General features: G+C 36.5%; 1 protein-coding gene across 1 annotated transcript in view; it reads right to left on the bottom strand.

Moving 5' to 3' along the window:
* epb41l4a (erythrocyte membrane protein band 4.1 like 4A) overlaps nucleotides 1–16,653 on the bottom strand; it is a 126,595-nt gene that overhangs the window by 28,856 nt on the left and 81,086 nt on the right. The window contains exons 8-11 of the mRNA XM_088909942.1: nucleotides 4,803–4,890; nucleotides 4,495–4,583; nucleotides 3,960–4,023; nucleotides 68–159 (exon numbers count right to left, since the gene is read on the bottom strand). Coding sequence (XP_088766068.1) covers nucleotides 68–159; nucleotides 3,960–4,023; nucleotides 4,495–4,583; nucleotides 4,803–4,890 — 333 coding nt within the window. The remainder of the gene's footprint in view (nucleotides 1–67; nucleotides 160–3,959; nucleotides 4,024–4,494; nucleotides 4,584–4,802; nucleotides 4,891–16,653) is intronic.

Genomic DNA, 16,653 nt, shown 5'->3' with positions numbered 1-16,653 from the left:
AGTCTTTTATTTAAACAGTTGGGATTCATTACGCAGAGTAACTTGCACGTTTTTCTTCTGCTCTTACCTAAAAAATGTGTGGTATTCTACACAGCACTTCCAGAGGTGTTTACAAGCCATTTTATTGGGTGCTTCAAAAAAGAAAGATGTCTCGTTGCACTGGAAAAAAATAGTTAAAGTTTTTAACGTGGAAAGAAAAGGGTGAGAGCTATCAAGTTAATGTGAAAGAATGGGCATCATACTGTCTCCATATTTTAAATTACAGCTACAGTAGCTATCACACATAAAAAGGCTGAAAATATCTTTCTATATATTCCAAACACTGGTGATTGCTTTTCTCTCACTTTATGGAGTATGTACATAACTACATCACACTGGTCAAGTCATGAAACAAATCTTCATAAAAGAAATGTTTTTGGTGTTTGAAATGTCTTTGCTAGATGCATTACAATATATGAAATATACAACTCATAAAATAATTAGAATGAACAGTCAGGATTTTTCTTTTGCAGTGCACAGATTCAGTTTAAAATATGGTTTGGTGATACCAAATAATTTAATAACACTTTATTTTAATGGTCATCTTAAAGCCAAGTGTTTGTTATTTATGAGAGACATACTGGCAGTCACCAATGATGGACAACCCCCATAAAAAGGCTGGCAAGGTGATTAATTTTTGTCAGCACTAATAAATAACTAACCTACACCTTTTCTATTACAGTAAAAGACATCTATTAGACATTTACTAGTACTGTGTTTCAGTAATAACATAGTAATATGTGTTTTACTAGCTTAGCATACTTCCATGTAATAAATGGAATTTGATACTTGTCCATTTTAGGAGCAGCCTGTAAGCTATGACTGTCATTGTTTATGACTATCATACTAGCATTTTATAAATAAATGACAAAATCTATAAAAAGCCTCTCTACTTATTGCAAGTAGTCAATAAGAAATAACTAATGCATTACCTACAAGTTTCCTTAATAAGGCATGTATTACACATGTACCAGTTATTTACCGATCCTTAACAAGCTGTTTTTTAGTGATGAAGTTGAAATACACGGTTTATAAGTTACAACTAAAATAAACTGTCCTCAAGAATTCGTTACTTTGTTATCCCAACAGTTGTTTATGTCACTAATGCAAAAAGGCTATCCTGTAGCCAATATTAAGTTAAGTAATTTTAAAATGAATTAAAAACAGATGTGAGTAAAAATGCATTTTCAAGAGAAAGTCATAAAACTCTGATAAAAGGATGAATTTGGTGAATGCATGCAAGCATTTTTATAATGAAGGTACTGTAGGCTGTGTTGACTGTTGTATACAGGTACAATGCTTAAATCACAAATCACAGTGTAAAAACATAAGGCGTTATTAAAATAAAACAAACATAAGAATTATATTTCTTTTGAAAATTAATACTTTTGGGATGAAAATTTTAAAACATCTTTTATATTGGAATATTTAAATCTGGAACATCTGGAATATTGGATCATCAAATTCTACTGCAGCCAAGAGAAACACAATACAAATTCTGGACTTTATATTGACAGCTTCTAAAATTAAATGACACACAGTCCCTCGCTAAGCAACATCCTTCCCACCCCACAGTATGCCTGAATCAGTCATTTCTGCTACAGCCCTTAATAATTATATATCACAAAAAAATATCATTCAATTTTTCAGTGCTCTGCCTGGAGATGAAGTTGAGGTGACATTCTCTTTTTTTGTAATGAAAAATGCACTGGTTCACTGATCTGGAAGTGGAATGCTTAAAGACTATTAATTTTTGAATAAAAACCTAAAATCTAAAAACCTGAATAACTGAGTGCTCTGCCTACAGGTATGTGTTCTGCATGTTTATGCTAAAAATAATACTTTAAAAAGAATTTAAAGAAACAATTCTGTGCCTTCTATCTACAGCACCTTGTATACTGTACATTTTCCACTAGACCATACAGCTTAGTTCCATAATGCTGCATCTCAGGAGCACACAATTAATCTGTTGTGGTTTACAAAGCTTTACAGTTTCTAACCCTAACACTGCAGAGTTTACCACTAAAGCAGCAAAACATTGAGAAAAATCAAGGTTGATTTATTTTAAGAATCAACTTGTTCGGAAAGCCAATTTCAGAATGCCACTGAAAATTAAATAATTTTTATTAAAAATCAGATTCAATAATTTAAATTAAAATATTAAAACCCTCAATCTTTATTAAATATAAATAAAATATTATTATAAATAATAATTGTAAAGGTAAATAGAAAGCTCATGATCAAGCCTTTAAAACCTCTGTTAATTTATGAATGATATAATTCCAGTGCTGTAAAAATATGTTCTAAAAGAAAGAAAAAAGATTTTAAAATAATATATACATTTACATGCTTTATTACATGTATTTATATTTTTATATTTTCAGTTGCATATATATGAGTATAAAGACGTTTACACTCTTCAAATTCTAATATCTTTAAAAACGTTTTACATTATGATAACTAAGAAAGAAGTACAAAACATGAAGATTTAAATAAAAAATCATTAGTTTAATTCATTTGTATTCCTGTATCTAAACAGAAAAACAAACTGATCAGTAAGTTTTATTTTCAAAACATATCTGAATATAAATATATAAGGAAATGTGAACTGAAAATACTGGAATGATGTTATTTTCTTCCTTCTTTGCTAAATGCACAATATTATAATTAATACACAATTACACAATTGTTTGATGAGATTACACTGAGCTATAACAGGATTAATTAATTAATGTAGCACATGGCTGTGTCTTGCTGCTCATGGCAGTATTGGTTTCTACAGGATTATCAGATCAGACAGATCTGATGTGCTCAAAGCAAAGTTTTAGTTCTAGGTATTGGACTCCAAAGTTAGCTGTTATTCACAAGGATTTAGGGCAAGCTGAAAGAGCTGTGTTATGGCACTGGATCAAATCCATTACAAGCAGGTACACTGTGACAGATAATCTATTAAAAACTTGGGACAAAAAATGCAATCCTGCTTTAACCAGAATGGTGGCATTAACTGAACACTTGAAAACATTCAAAACTGAATTTAAATTTGGCAGATTTTCAATATTCAACGCTTTGTGAAATGTGCCTTTGAAGCACACAAATTACAGGCTACTGATCTAGCAAAAGGAAGCAAATAATCATCATCACAGTAGTTACAAAAGAATAAACTCGCTCTGTGAGGAATTTCTAGAGGTTTGACATGCAAGTACTTACAAAAACCTGACACAAAGAACTTTTTCTGTCAGTAGAAACAAACATTGTTTTCAAGCCAAATGCTTGCATAACCCCTTGAACAGGAAATGTAGCAGATTATGCAAGCAATGCTCCTTAGTGCTAGTTTAGCAACCATACATTAACATTAGTATAAATATGAGTGGGGTTAATACTTTGAAAATACATTATACTATTAGACAACTGGTCTTGGGGGTTTGTGCAGCTGCTACAAATTCATATATCAGGCCTCAGAGGAAAATGTTTTGTTTTCAATGAAAAAAATGATGGTAATACTTATTCTTACTGCTTTAACGAGACTTCTTTATTAAAGACAGTTGGGAATACAAGCATGAATGAGTAATGCTCAGGAGTCCATAGAAGTAATTAACAAAATTAACAAAAATAAATAATTCAAGGGTAATTTTCTCCAAAAACCCAAAATAGCAAACTCATTACAGCAAACAATTTAAACTAGGAGAGAGATAACAGAAAATCCTTTCTTTGGCTCTATTTTTATTTTTGGAATTGTAAATTCTGTACTTTTACTTTTTTTAATCTCTATGTTCTACATCTCACAGAAAAAATAAGAATGGATTTTTATTGAATCATTTTTGAAGAAGAGAAAACTGAGCTGCAATATGCTATTTGAAATCTCTGAATAATAATAATGAAACATTTTAGCTTGACAATCTAAAAATGATATAAAAACTTACATCCTTTCCCAGTACACGAAGTTCAAACTGTGTTTCTTTAAAATGTACTTTCGTAATCCTAGGCCTGTAATAAATAAACAATAAGAAAACATACAGATGTCAGTTCAAGTTCATGTTTGTTGTTATATGTACCCGAGTACAATGAAATGCTTTCTTGCATGTTTTCTTCACATGACAAATGGCCTAACAGATGACATAAAAGATGAAATAACATTGAGATTGAAAATGTCATAACAAATGACATCAGGTAGTACCTTTTGAACCCCTAAGACTACAAGAGTTTTATGTTAGGATGAACCTTATACTTAGGATTATTTATGAACCTTGCATTTATGTGCTGTATATAAACTGCTACAAACTCTGAACAGTACATTGGACTTTATGTTCCCCCTACTGAAGCTATAAGTACAGAAAAGTTATATCCAAGGTCATAACCAATCCTCCATTAAGTCTGAGATTGTTATTTGTAGCCAGCATACAGAGAAGTCGGACTATACCATCAGTGTACAATCTGCTATGGTGCAATAATACCCACCAGAAATACTTCCCAACTTGAGTTTTGTTCTTGTAAACAACAACACCAACAGGCGTTAACCCCAGAAAATATTCAGATTGGTTTTCTCCCTGGAATGTAAAGATTAAGCATGGATAGCTTTAATTAAGCAGTTATATTGTGGATAACCATAAATTACAAACTAACACATACAGTAGTATCATTCCTGTGGCTAAATATTAATTTAGGACTGTCATGCAGAGGTACTGTATGTATTATTAAAAAAACATCTACTCTTATACCGGCTTATACTGAAATCACATTGTAACTATCCAAGCAACAACACTTACAAACACAGGGTGAAGGTCCACTCCATACATATCCAGGGATTTGGCAATTCTTAAGTAATTCATTTCAGCTTCTGAGGGTACTTGACCCCTGGAAAAAAAATGGGTTATAAGATTAGTTTGTTAATCAGAAAATTTTTTGAATTTTAGAATTCTTTCATTCTAACACAGGGATTAAAAAGAAAATGTTGGCAATGGCAAATTACCATTTACTGTATATGCAATTTAAAAGATTTCATGAAAAGTTAAAAAAGTGATATTTTCAACTAACCAAAAGAACCTTTCATGAGATCTATAAATCATAATGGAAATATTGAAAAACATCAATTTTGGGTAGACACTTTGGTTATAGAAAAAATTATCTCCAAGTTTTATCAGAAAAATGATAGCACATATGCCACAAAGACAACTCAATCCACAGTTACAGTAATTTACAGTATGTCTGGTTTTCTTTAAACTTAATCCTTACACTTATACTGTATATAACTTTTCTGTATGCTTAAAGCTGTTTACAAGTAATGGAGCATCCCCTCTATCACCACCAATGAGTAGCACCAACATGGATGATGCAACCGCTGCCAAAATGTGCCAGTATGCTCACCACACATCAGCTATTGGTGAGGAGGAAAACAGAGTAATAAATCTAGTTCATAGATGGGGATTATTAGGAGACCACGATTGGTAAAGGCCAATGGGAAATATGGCCAGGACACCAGGATTAACATTCATACTGTTTTCAAGAAATGTTCTGGGATTTTTCATGATCACAGAGAGTCAAGACCTTAGTTTTGCATCTCATCCGAAGGACAGTGCCTTTTTTTACAGTATAGTGTCCCCATCACTATACTGGGGCATTAGACCATAGGGTTAGCTCCCCTTATTTTTTAAGTACTTTTATGTGAACTTTAAGGGACTAGTGTCAATTCATCATACATCCCCCCCCCTTATTTTCTCACAGGTAGGTAATCAAGAAAGAAAGTCTTTTAACTGGTTTTCGTTCCTGCCCTATACTGGACTCCTAAATTAAAAGGTGCAGAGACAAGTACCATCGTGACACATGACTGTTATCTCTCATACGGTGTAACCATTTGATAGCTTGGTGGTCTGTCTCTACAAGAAATTCCTTCCCTAACAGGTAAAACTTCAAAGTGTTCAGAGCGCACTTTAACCAAAGGCACTCGGTTTCCACAATCGAATACCTGCTTTCATGGGGTAGTTTCCTACTGATATACAATATTGGCCTCCTATTTTCTCCCTCTCCCTGCAGTAAAATGGCACCTACACCTGAAGTGTCAATCTGGGCTGTGAAAAGTAAGTCAAGGTCTGGGACTGCAACACAGGTTCTTCACACAACATCACTTTTAAATCAGTAAATGCTTGCTCACACTCTTTAATCTAGTGTACTTTGATAGTGGCTTTTTTTTGGTCAGACCTGTGAGCACTCAGGGTTTGACAGCAAACCTGGGAATGAACCTGTGGCACTGTACCAACCCACGAGGTGCATATTTGCTTTTTTGTGATCTGTCGAGCAAGGCCTTGATCTTGTAGACTTGGTGCACTTGGTGTAGACCCTGGGTGCACCACCTCATTCTGTGCTAAACAGGTTTTATCTGCATTAACTGTCAGTCTTGATTTGTGGATCTGTTGAAAGACGTCCTTCAAGTTCTGCAGATGTTTAGCCCAGGAGATACTGTAGATGACAACATCATCAATATACGCTCCTGAGTATTCTTTAGCCCCCTAATCACTGGAAAATTGCCATGGCCCTGTGTAGTCTGCAGGGCGCAACTTTAAATTGAAATAGACCTCCGGGTGTTCTGAAAGCAGTCATGGGCTTGGACTGGGCAGTTAGTGGCACCTACCAGCATCCTTTACAGAAGCCCGGTGTGCTTATATAAGTGGCTTAACCTGGCCAGGATTTCATTCATCCGGGGCACTGGGTAAGTGTAACGAACAGTTCTTTCCGGACCCTATGCGGACGACACAATTCGGAATGGTGAAGAAACACTGGGGAAAAAGCCATGCAGGAAACGGAGGATCAAAACAGGGGGGCATGTCCTTGGTGCGCTGTTGTTCAGGGGGGTGAGTACGGGGCAAACAATCCTGTAGTAATCCAAAGGGAAATCCAAACACGAAAGGAGAAGTCCAAAATCGGGAGGTCCATCCAAAGACAAGATAAAAACTAGAACCGGGTTGGAACCGGCGGAATGGGAACGGGAACAGAGATTAAAACCTTAACGGGACCATGCGCTTCCAGGTCCCAGACTCGCACGATACGGAGAACAGATGCAGAGCCTGGATTAATGTCAGCGCATGGCTTTTAAGGTGGGCTGGGAACAGGAGACAGGTGCACAAAAATCAAGTCCAAAGTGAAAGGGAGTGCCCTTAAGGGACTATAGTCGTGACAGTAAGTGTGGAACTTGGATATTTAATAAGTCCAAGCAGAATCTTAAAACTTCTGTCTTTCTTTGGGACCAGAAGTACGGAGCTACACAATTCATTTGTAGATGGCTCCACTATGTAAAGTTTTAACATATTCTCTACTTCTTGATTCTTGTTTCTTGTACAAGCACATGTTGGAACTCTCTGTGTTGCATTTTGACCACCTTTCCGTTGGCTCAATATGATGTTGCCGTCCTCCCAGCAGCAGTCTCTGAACAGAGCAGAAGGGTTGATGTTGATCCTTACTGAGGTGATCTATCGTCAGGGCAGAGGAACCCTGGGACGTCACTCCTGGGATTCTTCTTCCTACCAGATGTGTCTAGAGAAGAGCAGCTGTTTTGGTTCTCACTCTTTTAGTAAATTAATATGGAAAGTTTGGTGTATATTTCCTGTCTGGCATGAAGTCTGCAATAGTAGCAAGACTTTTTGTTTAGGTGTAAAAGTGCTCTGCTTAGACACACAATTGTACCATATCTTTTGTGAGTTGAAGACATGTTTTCTAATGTAAATTCCTTAGGTTCCTCAAGCTTATTCCTCATTTTAAAATAGCTTAGGATGTTAAGCAGCTGCTTGGGCTGTTTTTTCTCCTCTTTTAAGACTGACAGGGCTCTAAGCACAGCATGGCCATAGAGCAGTTCAAATGGGGAAAAGCCTGTAGATGCCCGAGGTCCTTCTCTGTATACAAATATTTAGTATGTCCCAATCAGGTTTGATTTCAGACAGATTTTTGAACCATGTTTTTCAGGGTCTGATTAAACCGCTTGACGAGGTCATCAGTCTCCAGTTGGTAAGGAGATGTCTTTTACTCTTGAATTCCTAACAAGGTACATACTTGTCCTAACAATTTCAAAGTAAAATTAGTTCCCTGGTCTGTTAGAATTTCACATGGTATTCCTGTATTCCAACCCATGAAAACCGCTGGATAAGCGCGTTAATAATTTGGCGGGTCTTCATTTTTTTAAGGAGAAGCTTTTGGCGTACTGGGCCACATAATGGAACATTTCCAGAATATAATGGTTTCTTTTCCTGTCCTCCAAAGGTCCAACAATGTCCATCACCATACAAGTGAACAGCCCATCAATGATCAGCAGAGGAATGAGTGGTGCCCTGTCACCCTCCTTGATATTGGCGGAGCGGTGGCTCTGTGGTTAAGGATCTGTGCCTGTGGCTAGAAGGTTGCTGGTTCAAATCCTGCAGCGAGCAGAGGAATCCTACTCCATTGGACCCCTGAGAAAGGCCCTTAACCCCTACTGCTTCAGGGGCACCGTATAAGTGGCTGACACTGTGCTCTGACCCCAAACTTCTCTCTCCCTGTCTCTGTGCCTGTATGTCTCATGGAGAGCAAGCTGGGGTGTGCAAAAAGACAAATTCCTAATGCAAGAAATTGTATGTGGCTAATAAAGTGATCTTATTTATTGTCTGTGAGCTGGCACTCAATTTATTGATATTGTAACGCAACGGGGTTCAGGTGGGCGCCCTTGCCGCATCAGGTCGGCCCTGCACCGTCGGGGGCTCAAACCCAGGACTCCGGCGTCACTCAACAGGGACCCAGCTTGTTGAGCTAAAGAGAGATCTCTCTACAGCCCAGTGGCTGTGGTCCTGCTATTACAGGGAAGGGCGGTGACGTCACCACTCTGGTAAGCTGGCTCTTACACAGTACCTGTCGGCCGTATGCGTTACAATATCATTGTACCAGGTTGGTCAATAAAAATATTTGGCAATTCAAGCCTGGATTTTTGTATCACCCATACTGTATGTCCGACCCAGGGTATGGCGTGACCAATGCATGTAATTTCTTCACACACACATGTGGGTAAAACTAATTTTTATTCTTCACTTTCTATCTAATGAACAAAGGTCATTCTGGTCATTCTTTATCATAAAGTCTATATCTGCTTTCCCCCAGCATGAGGCAAGGGAAGGGTCTGTAGACTGAAGTGTGCCTGTCTCTACATGTATGTTGCATAGACACAGCGTCAACAACCTCCTGTACTGGAGTTCCCTGAATTTTAGCTCTTGTCCTTTCTCTGTGTGCTTTCCTTTCTTTAGGGAATTATTTATCACCCGCAGAAGAAAAGGGCATTTAGGCACAGTGGAACTAGCGGTGATGTACAGTATGCTTGAGAACTTTTATCAGGTTTTTTTATAAACGTGTACCAGGAGAAGTGCATCTTGTCCGAGAATCACCTGGTACAGAGACTGGCCAGAATATAACTTTTTCCATTCATTTTAACATTAATATTTGCCTCGAGGTATTCTTCTTCATCTCCATGAATGCAGAAAAGCTGCACATTCCGGGGGCACTGCACTTGAGCTGGCACTACGTTGGCTTTTATCAGAGACTCTGCACCAACAGTGTCAAAAAGCACACTATAAGATTTTCCTGCAATAGGAATTCCTCCAGGACAATGTTGTCCCCAGTTTCTTCTTCAGAACATAACTGTGGCTAAATATATGAGTATGCCAGATAAATATAAAGCCTAGTCCTTCATCTGCCAAGCACTGGACATATCCATCCTCTGAGAAGCTGCCAAATAGTTTGATGTCCTCCTCTGAATTTTGAGGACATAATTTTGGTCCTTTGCGAATGCCATATGTAGCAGCTGACACTGGTGACAGGGACAAGTAAGATGCTAATTTAATATTTCCTCATTGTGTCACTACTGACAGTTCAGCTCTAGGGATCGTAGCAGATTCCTTCTGGGGTGAAGTCTTCTCTTCCTGACTTCTAACTTCTGACTATAGGGGGAGCATTTCCTGCTGTAAAGTCCACCAGGAAACCTACTGCGTCTCCTCATTATTTGCACATTGTTCTTCATTACCATGCAGTACGGTCAGTAGCTCTTTGAGCATTCTTTGATGATCTTCTGCACCAGATATGGTTCCCACTCTCTCTCTGGTTCTTCCAGAGTGGCCAGGTGTCGTGCTTTAGTTAGCACACTTCTTCAGACTCTTGAGCCTCTTCAGAGGTGTATCCCTCTTCCTCTGGTTTTGTTGGGCCAGAGGAAGGGGGACCAGAACGTTTTGGTGCCATTATACTAAAAAATTGTTTGATTAATAAATGTCTGTGCTCTTCATGAATCTTGTGGGATGTCAATTTAGTTTGCAGGCGGCTTATCATCCCTCCACTATCACCATGAATGTGAGTGTGCTATCCCCCAACAAAAGGAGAATGAAACAAAACAAGTAACAATTAGTTAATGCTATCAGAAATATAAACCTTAATGATGACACTTTCTTATCAAAATACAAAGGTCTTTAAGTGAAAAAAACTTAACTTACCAAGTAAATATCATAACGCTTAAATAGAAATTAGTTATTTTACTACTTAAAGTAATTTTATTCACTTATGAAAGACATTACAAAGAATACTTCTGCTGGTATTTAAAAAAAGTCTCAGTTTTTATGACAAATATTACTAAAAGTTAAAAATGTACTTTAATTTAGACAAAGCAATAGGTATACTAAAGCTTAGAGAAATTAAGTTGAAATTTAAAAGTAAAAACCATTACATGAACAATTTGAGACCCTTTCTTCCTTCCCTAACAAGCAAAACAAATTGTTTAATAACAAATGTATTTATTCACATACAGTCACTTAACTGCATAAATAGTCATAAAGGTCATACATTCAATTTAAAGAAATAGATTAGTATAACATCAATATAAACTGCACTCCCAAACTAGAAAAATTAAAAACATATTGCTAGACAGTTCTAGTTCCAGTTATGCTACAGTAAATTTATTTTTATTCTGTATTTGGATGTCTCAGAAACATGTTGTGTTTGCAGCTTTAAGAAAGGTGTAACTTAACTATCTGTATAACAATGAGATAGGATCATAGTACAACAAAAAGTAAAAGGTCTCTTGTACAGTAGGTCAAAAAATGGAGGCAATATTCCACAGTCACAAGAAAAGTAAACTGCAAATTTATATAAAGTGTTACAAAGAGTTTATATGCAATTCAAAATAAACTATATCAATTAAATATCAGAAACATATTGTACTAATGTTTAACATACTATCATCAACATGCTGTTGTATGGAATTGTATTGCAATTATAAAACAATTAATAATTAATAAAAAATAACAGATCAGAATTATTTAACACAATGTGGGAAGCTAATTTGTACATGCTTTTATAAAATCATTGTGTGAGGCAACAAAAGCCCTTAAGTGGGTTCACATTAAATTTTTGTTCATGTGGAAAATGTTAATAATGAATAATTGCTTCTTTGTTATGGTTATAAATGGTCAAATATATGGTAAAACAAATATATCTTGTTTCACTGGTTTCCAGACAAAACAACAAACTAAGCTTATTTGCGTCTTTCCTTTCAAAATGACCACTATGTATCATGAAACATGCTTTAAAATAAAGGTTGGATTCTGAACTTGCAAATTTTCAGTTTTTTTAAGTTCAGCTTGTGTTTTAAATACATTTTTGGAAATGTAAATAATTTAACTTTATCAGACCATATACATGTAGTCACAAGACCTAACAAGTGTTTCTAATGGGATTAGTGTGTATACAGCTAATGCTTAATACAGGTATTTTGAACAACTACAGTAAGTACAGTAGGTTACCATAAGTTTTAAACTGACGGTAGCCTCTGCATAGGCTTTAAGGTCAATTGATAAAAGTTCAATTCTAAGATTGATTATAACATTTTAACTTTATGTAATTTCCTCAGTTAATATGGTCATATATCCAAAATTAATAATGATATAATATTGGTTTGGGTGCCTTATGGCTTGACGATTCTGATAGGGGCTGAAAGCAAAAAAAAATATGTATCCTGAATCTGGGATCCTGACCTGGTAAAATGTCTTAATTCTACAGCCTATAAATATTGAGATATGACAACCCCATCTTTTTAAAATTAAAGGAAGCATTCCTAAAATTTATGAGTACTTCTTACTTGTCATTTATACAACCCCACCCCCCCAAAAAAACACATAAAAGAGTTTAAGCATAACAGAGTTGCCTTACAAACTTTACACACACAGAAAACATACTGCAAATGTTGCTCAAGTGCATTTCTTCAGACAAAATTTGTTTTCCATTAGAGAGTTTTACCTCTCGAAAAGTTTATACTCCAAAAACTGGATCTGTTTATACTGTATAATGCAGGTAGAGTGCCTTCTATATATATTTATAACCATAGTAAATAGCTAAAAAACATTACATAAAATATGAGATGTGGATTAGATAGTGTATATTTCTTTAAAAAATTCTAAAAATGTTATAATGTAATTGTAAAAACATTGCACAGTGCAAAGTCATATTTTGACATAAATAAATAATTGAATTATATAAAACACCAGGGATATCTTTTTCAAATCTAAAGATGTTTCTTTAAGTAAAATCCAATGAGTATGTACAATAACATTCTGCTCTTTAGAGGTGAAACGGAAACCACCTGAACTACTGTATATTGTAGCCTCAGAAAGTTTGATGTGTCCATGGAGTATAAAATAAGAAACATGAAAGAAATTCAGCAGTAGAATGCATTATCATGGTTAAGGTCAGAGAGCTCTCTGAAGACTGCAGGCAAATAGTTATTGACCCCTAGAGATTTGTAAATGGCTAGATAAGAATCCACAAAAAACTGAATCTACCATTTTCAATTGATCACTACAAGATTATGAAATTTAATGCTACTGGTATAGTGGAAACCCTGTTAAAAAGAACATGCAAGTACATTTTTATTATCCTATCCCAGCAATCCATGGGTGCAAAGCAGGATACACCCTGGGCGGGATGCCAGTCCATCACAGAACACACAGACAAACACAGATGTTCACACACCCACACCAGGGTCAATTTTCGCAGATGCCAATTAATGGATTTGTTTTGGTAACATTTTTTTTTACTAGTCTACACTAATGGATGTTTTGTTTTGTCGGGGGGGGAGGTCCAGAATAAACACTTCACACTTAAGTGCTTTAATCTGTATAATCCACAACATCAGTGTTTCTTTTTAAACACATACTGTTCACAACCTTATCTATTTTATACACATGCTTTTTAAACACATGCTCAACCACATCTATTTTAGATCCCATTCCCACCACTTTATTTCAGTCCTGTTTCTCTTCTCTTTGTCTCAATATGTCCTCAATATTATAAATGAATCCGAGAGCATTGGCATTGTACCAGCGGTCCTCAAAACTGTTGCCATTACCCCTGTGCCAAAAACATGGCTCTGGACAATCTAAACAATTTTCAACCCATCTCCAACACCCTTTCTTGCAAAAATTCTAGAACGTGCTGTCACATTTCAGTTACATAACCATCTCATGGCAAATAACCTTTTTGAACTGCTCTAATCTGGTTTCCGTCAACTTCACAGCACAGAAACTGCCCTCATCAAAGTCACTAATGATCTTCTAATAGCTTCTGATTCTGGTTCTCTTTCTATACTCATTCTTCTTGATCTCAGTGCTGCTTTTGACACTGTTGACCATGATATCTTACTTTCTTGTCTTGAGACTGTGTTTGGAGTTTCTGACACTGCTCTTAAATGGTTCAAGTCTTACCTCACTGATCGCTGTCACTTAGTCTCTCTTAATGGTTATAGGTCTGAAATTGGTCTCGTTAAGTCTGGTGTTCCTCAGGGCTCAATACTGGACCCCTTGCTCTTTAGCATTTACGTGTTTCCACTTGGTTACCTTTAAAGATCACATGGCCTCAGCTATCATTTCTATGCTGATGATACTCAAATATACATCCATACCAAATCTGACACTAATGTGGTTGTCTTTATTCTATCAAATTGCATCTCTGACATAAAAACTTGGATGACTCAAAATGTCCTTCATCTTAACTGTGACAAGACTGAAGTCATGTTTATTAGCATCTTTGTAAAGCCAGTCCTCCTGTTACCCTATCTGTAGATGGTTCTGTATTTGAGCTTCAGTCTAAATGGAAAAACCTTGGGGTGATATTCAATTCTAGCTTAACATTCGACCCACATGTGCAGCATATTGTCAAAACATAATTCTTTCACCTCAGAAATATTGCTAGACTACACCCTATGTTATCACTAACTGTGGCTGAAAAGCTGATCAACACATTTGTGTTCTCTCAAATTGACTACTGTAATGCTCTACTTGCTGGGGTATCTAAATCTACGTTGAACAAACTGCAGTATGTCCAAAATTCAGCAGCCAGAATCCTGACCAGGTCTAGTGCAAGTGATAACATTACTCCTATCCTGGAGTCCTTCCACTGGCTTCCTGTCAAATTCCGTGTTCACTTTAAAATCCTCATGCTCACCTATAAGGCTCTGCATGGCTTCACACCTCAGTACCTACAGTATCTGAACTATTATCGTCCTACTCCCCACCTCGCAACCTTTGCTCTTCTAATTCTGGTCTCCTAACTGTCCCTAAAACCCGTCTACCTTCTATGGGTGACAGGGCCTTCTCCTGTTATGCCCCCAAGCTCTGGAGCTCTCCCCGAAGATATCAGAGAGTCACCTTCTCTAAACCTTCAAACCACACCTTCAAATCCAGACTCAAAACCTTCTTCTTTAGAAGAGCCTTTACTTAACTGGTTCAATTTTTTACCCCCCTGCTCCTGCTATACTACCACCATCCGCGGTTTCCTTTGCGTACTGTAATTGTGTTTAATCTTGTGTATTCGTTTTATTTATTGTTGTTGTCATTCTGTGTCAGCGCTTTGAGAAGCCACCTTTAAAGGAACTATATAAAACAAAGTTTATTATTATTATAACCTCTAAAAAGAAAGCTCTAAAGGATCTGTATCCAGGAAATAAGCAAAGCAGAACGGTAACCACATTGAGTACACCTCCTGAACATGAATCACTCCCACCCATCTTTAAACCACTTCTTGTTATATTGTAGATTCATATGCATCATGGTTATTGAGTTGACTTTGCATTTCTTCTATTGCTAACTATATCCTAAGGTGTTATACATCACATCCTCCAATCTGCTGTGTGGAGGTCTTCTGAATATTACAGGTCGAGTGCATGTTGTTTATAAAACAGAAAATGTAAAAAAAGCTGTGTGTAGAAGAAAGGCTGACTTGCAGGATAAATATTTTTTTTCTTTGTGATCTGAAAGTGGGTGAATAAACTGAGAGGATGGGTAAATAGAGAAGAATAAAATCAGATGACTTAAGAGGAAAGTAAAGGAAATGTATATTAAAAAATTAAGATTAAATGATACACTTGTTATACACTACTGCTTATAAAATTTGATATAAAACATAGCACAAAATACATTTTTAAAACTTTGTCTTGTACTCTTGAGTCCTTTTCAAACTTAATATTGACAACTAAAAGGAAAGTGTCAGTCTGCAATTGTTAATTTCATTTTTTAATTTAAAACAATCATGTTTTTTATTATATATCCAGCCTAGGGGTAGAATACCACAGTAGGTAAGTCTCTGGACTCATAACTTGTTGGTTTAAGTCCTTGCTGCTGACACTGCTGTTGTACCTTAAATGAGGTACTTTAGCCCAGTTGCTCCAGTCCAGCCAGCTGTATACTGTAAATGAAGAGCAACAATGTTGAGGGTAACCCTGTAATAGACTGACATCCCATCCAGAGGGGTGGGGAGCACTCAGTGCTCTCTCATATGCTTAAATCCATGGAAACCAGGATTATTGCTGGTTTGATGAACCTATGTGACTCAGATATGAAATTACCTACCATATACCTACCATTTCTGCAATTTCCCTTACGGGATCACAGTGATGACTCCTTTTCTAACACAGGGAAAAGAAGGCAGTGCAGATAGACTCTTCCAATCCACCCCCTGAGCCACTCATCTTTCAACATTAAACAAGTTACAGAGTGATTTACAGGAGGTACAGCACTGACTGGAGGAAACTTATGTTCTTCACTGAGGTCACTACAGTGTTACTGTTGCCAGAGAAGCTGCTGACTCTTTCTCTGGGAACTCAGTTCTATCTGACTACTCTCACCCTTAAAGCCTGTGATTCTGAACAGAATCTTACTGCCAAAGTAATGCTGCCAACTCCTGTAATACTCTGTTGGTAATTGTATTATATAGTTATTTTACAATGCACTTCCAAGATACAGTGATTGCCCTATTCTATAAAGCAATATAGTGCATGTAAATGTTTAGCGTTTTTACAGCGTTTTTGTCCTATTAATCAGTTTCCAGATGCTTTCTTTCTACATATATTTTACACTCATTATTACATGACTGCACATGACAACTAGGTAGTTTTTGTAGTCAACCTCTAGCTTCCTCTAGTTTTATTGTAACCCTCATTATATCGCAGATTTGTTCTGGACCATGAAACCAGTGATAAAAGAAGGGAGTGGTATACAGTATTTGCAAATGTTGCATTTCATTGCAACAAAATTGTAGTGTAGCAACTTCAGCAACCAGAAATGCCAGTTTTCAATT

The sequence above is a fragment of the Atractosteus spatula genome, chromosome 3 (assembly GCF_055471065.1).
Source record: "Atractosteus spatula isolate fAtrSpa1 chromosome 3, fAtrSpa1.hap1, whole genome shotgun sequence".
Lineage (NCBI taxonomy): Eukaryota > Metazoa > Chordata > Actinopteri > Semionotiformes > Lepisosteidae > Atractosteus > Atractosteus spatula.
Note: the sequence above shows the minus strand (reverse complement) of the source record. Positions and strands in the feature narration are given on the sequence as shown.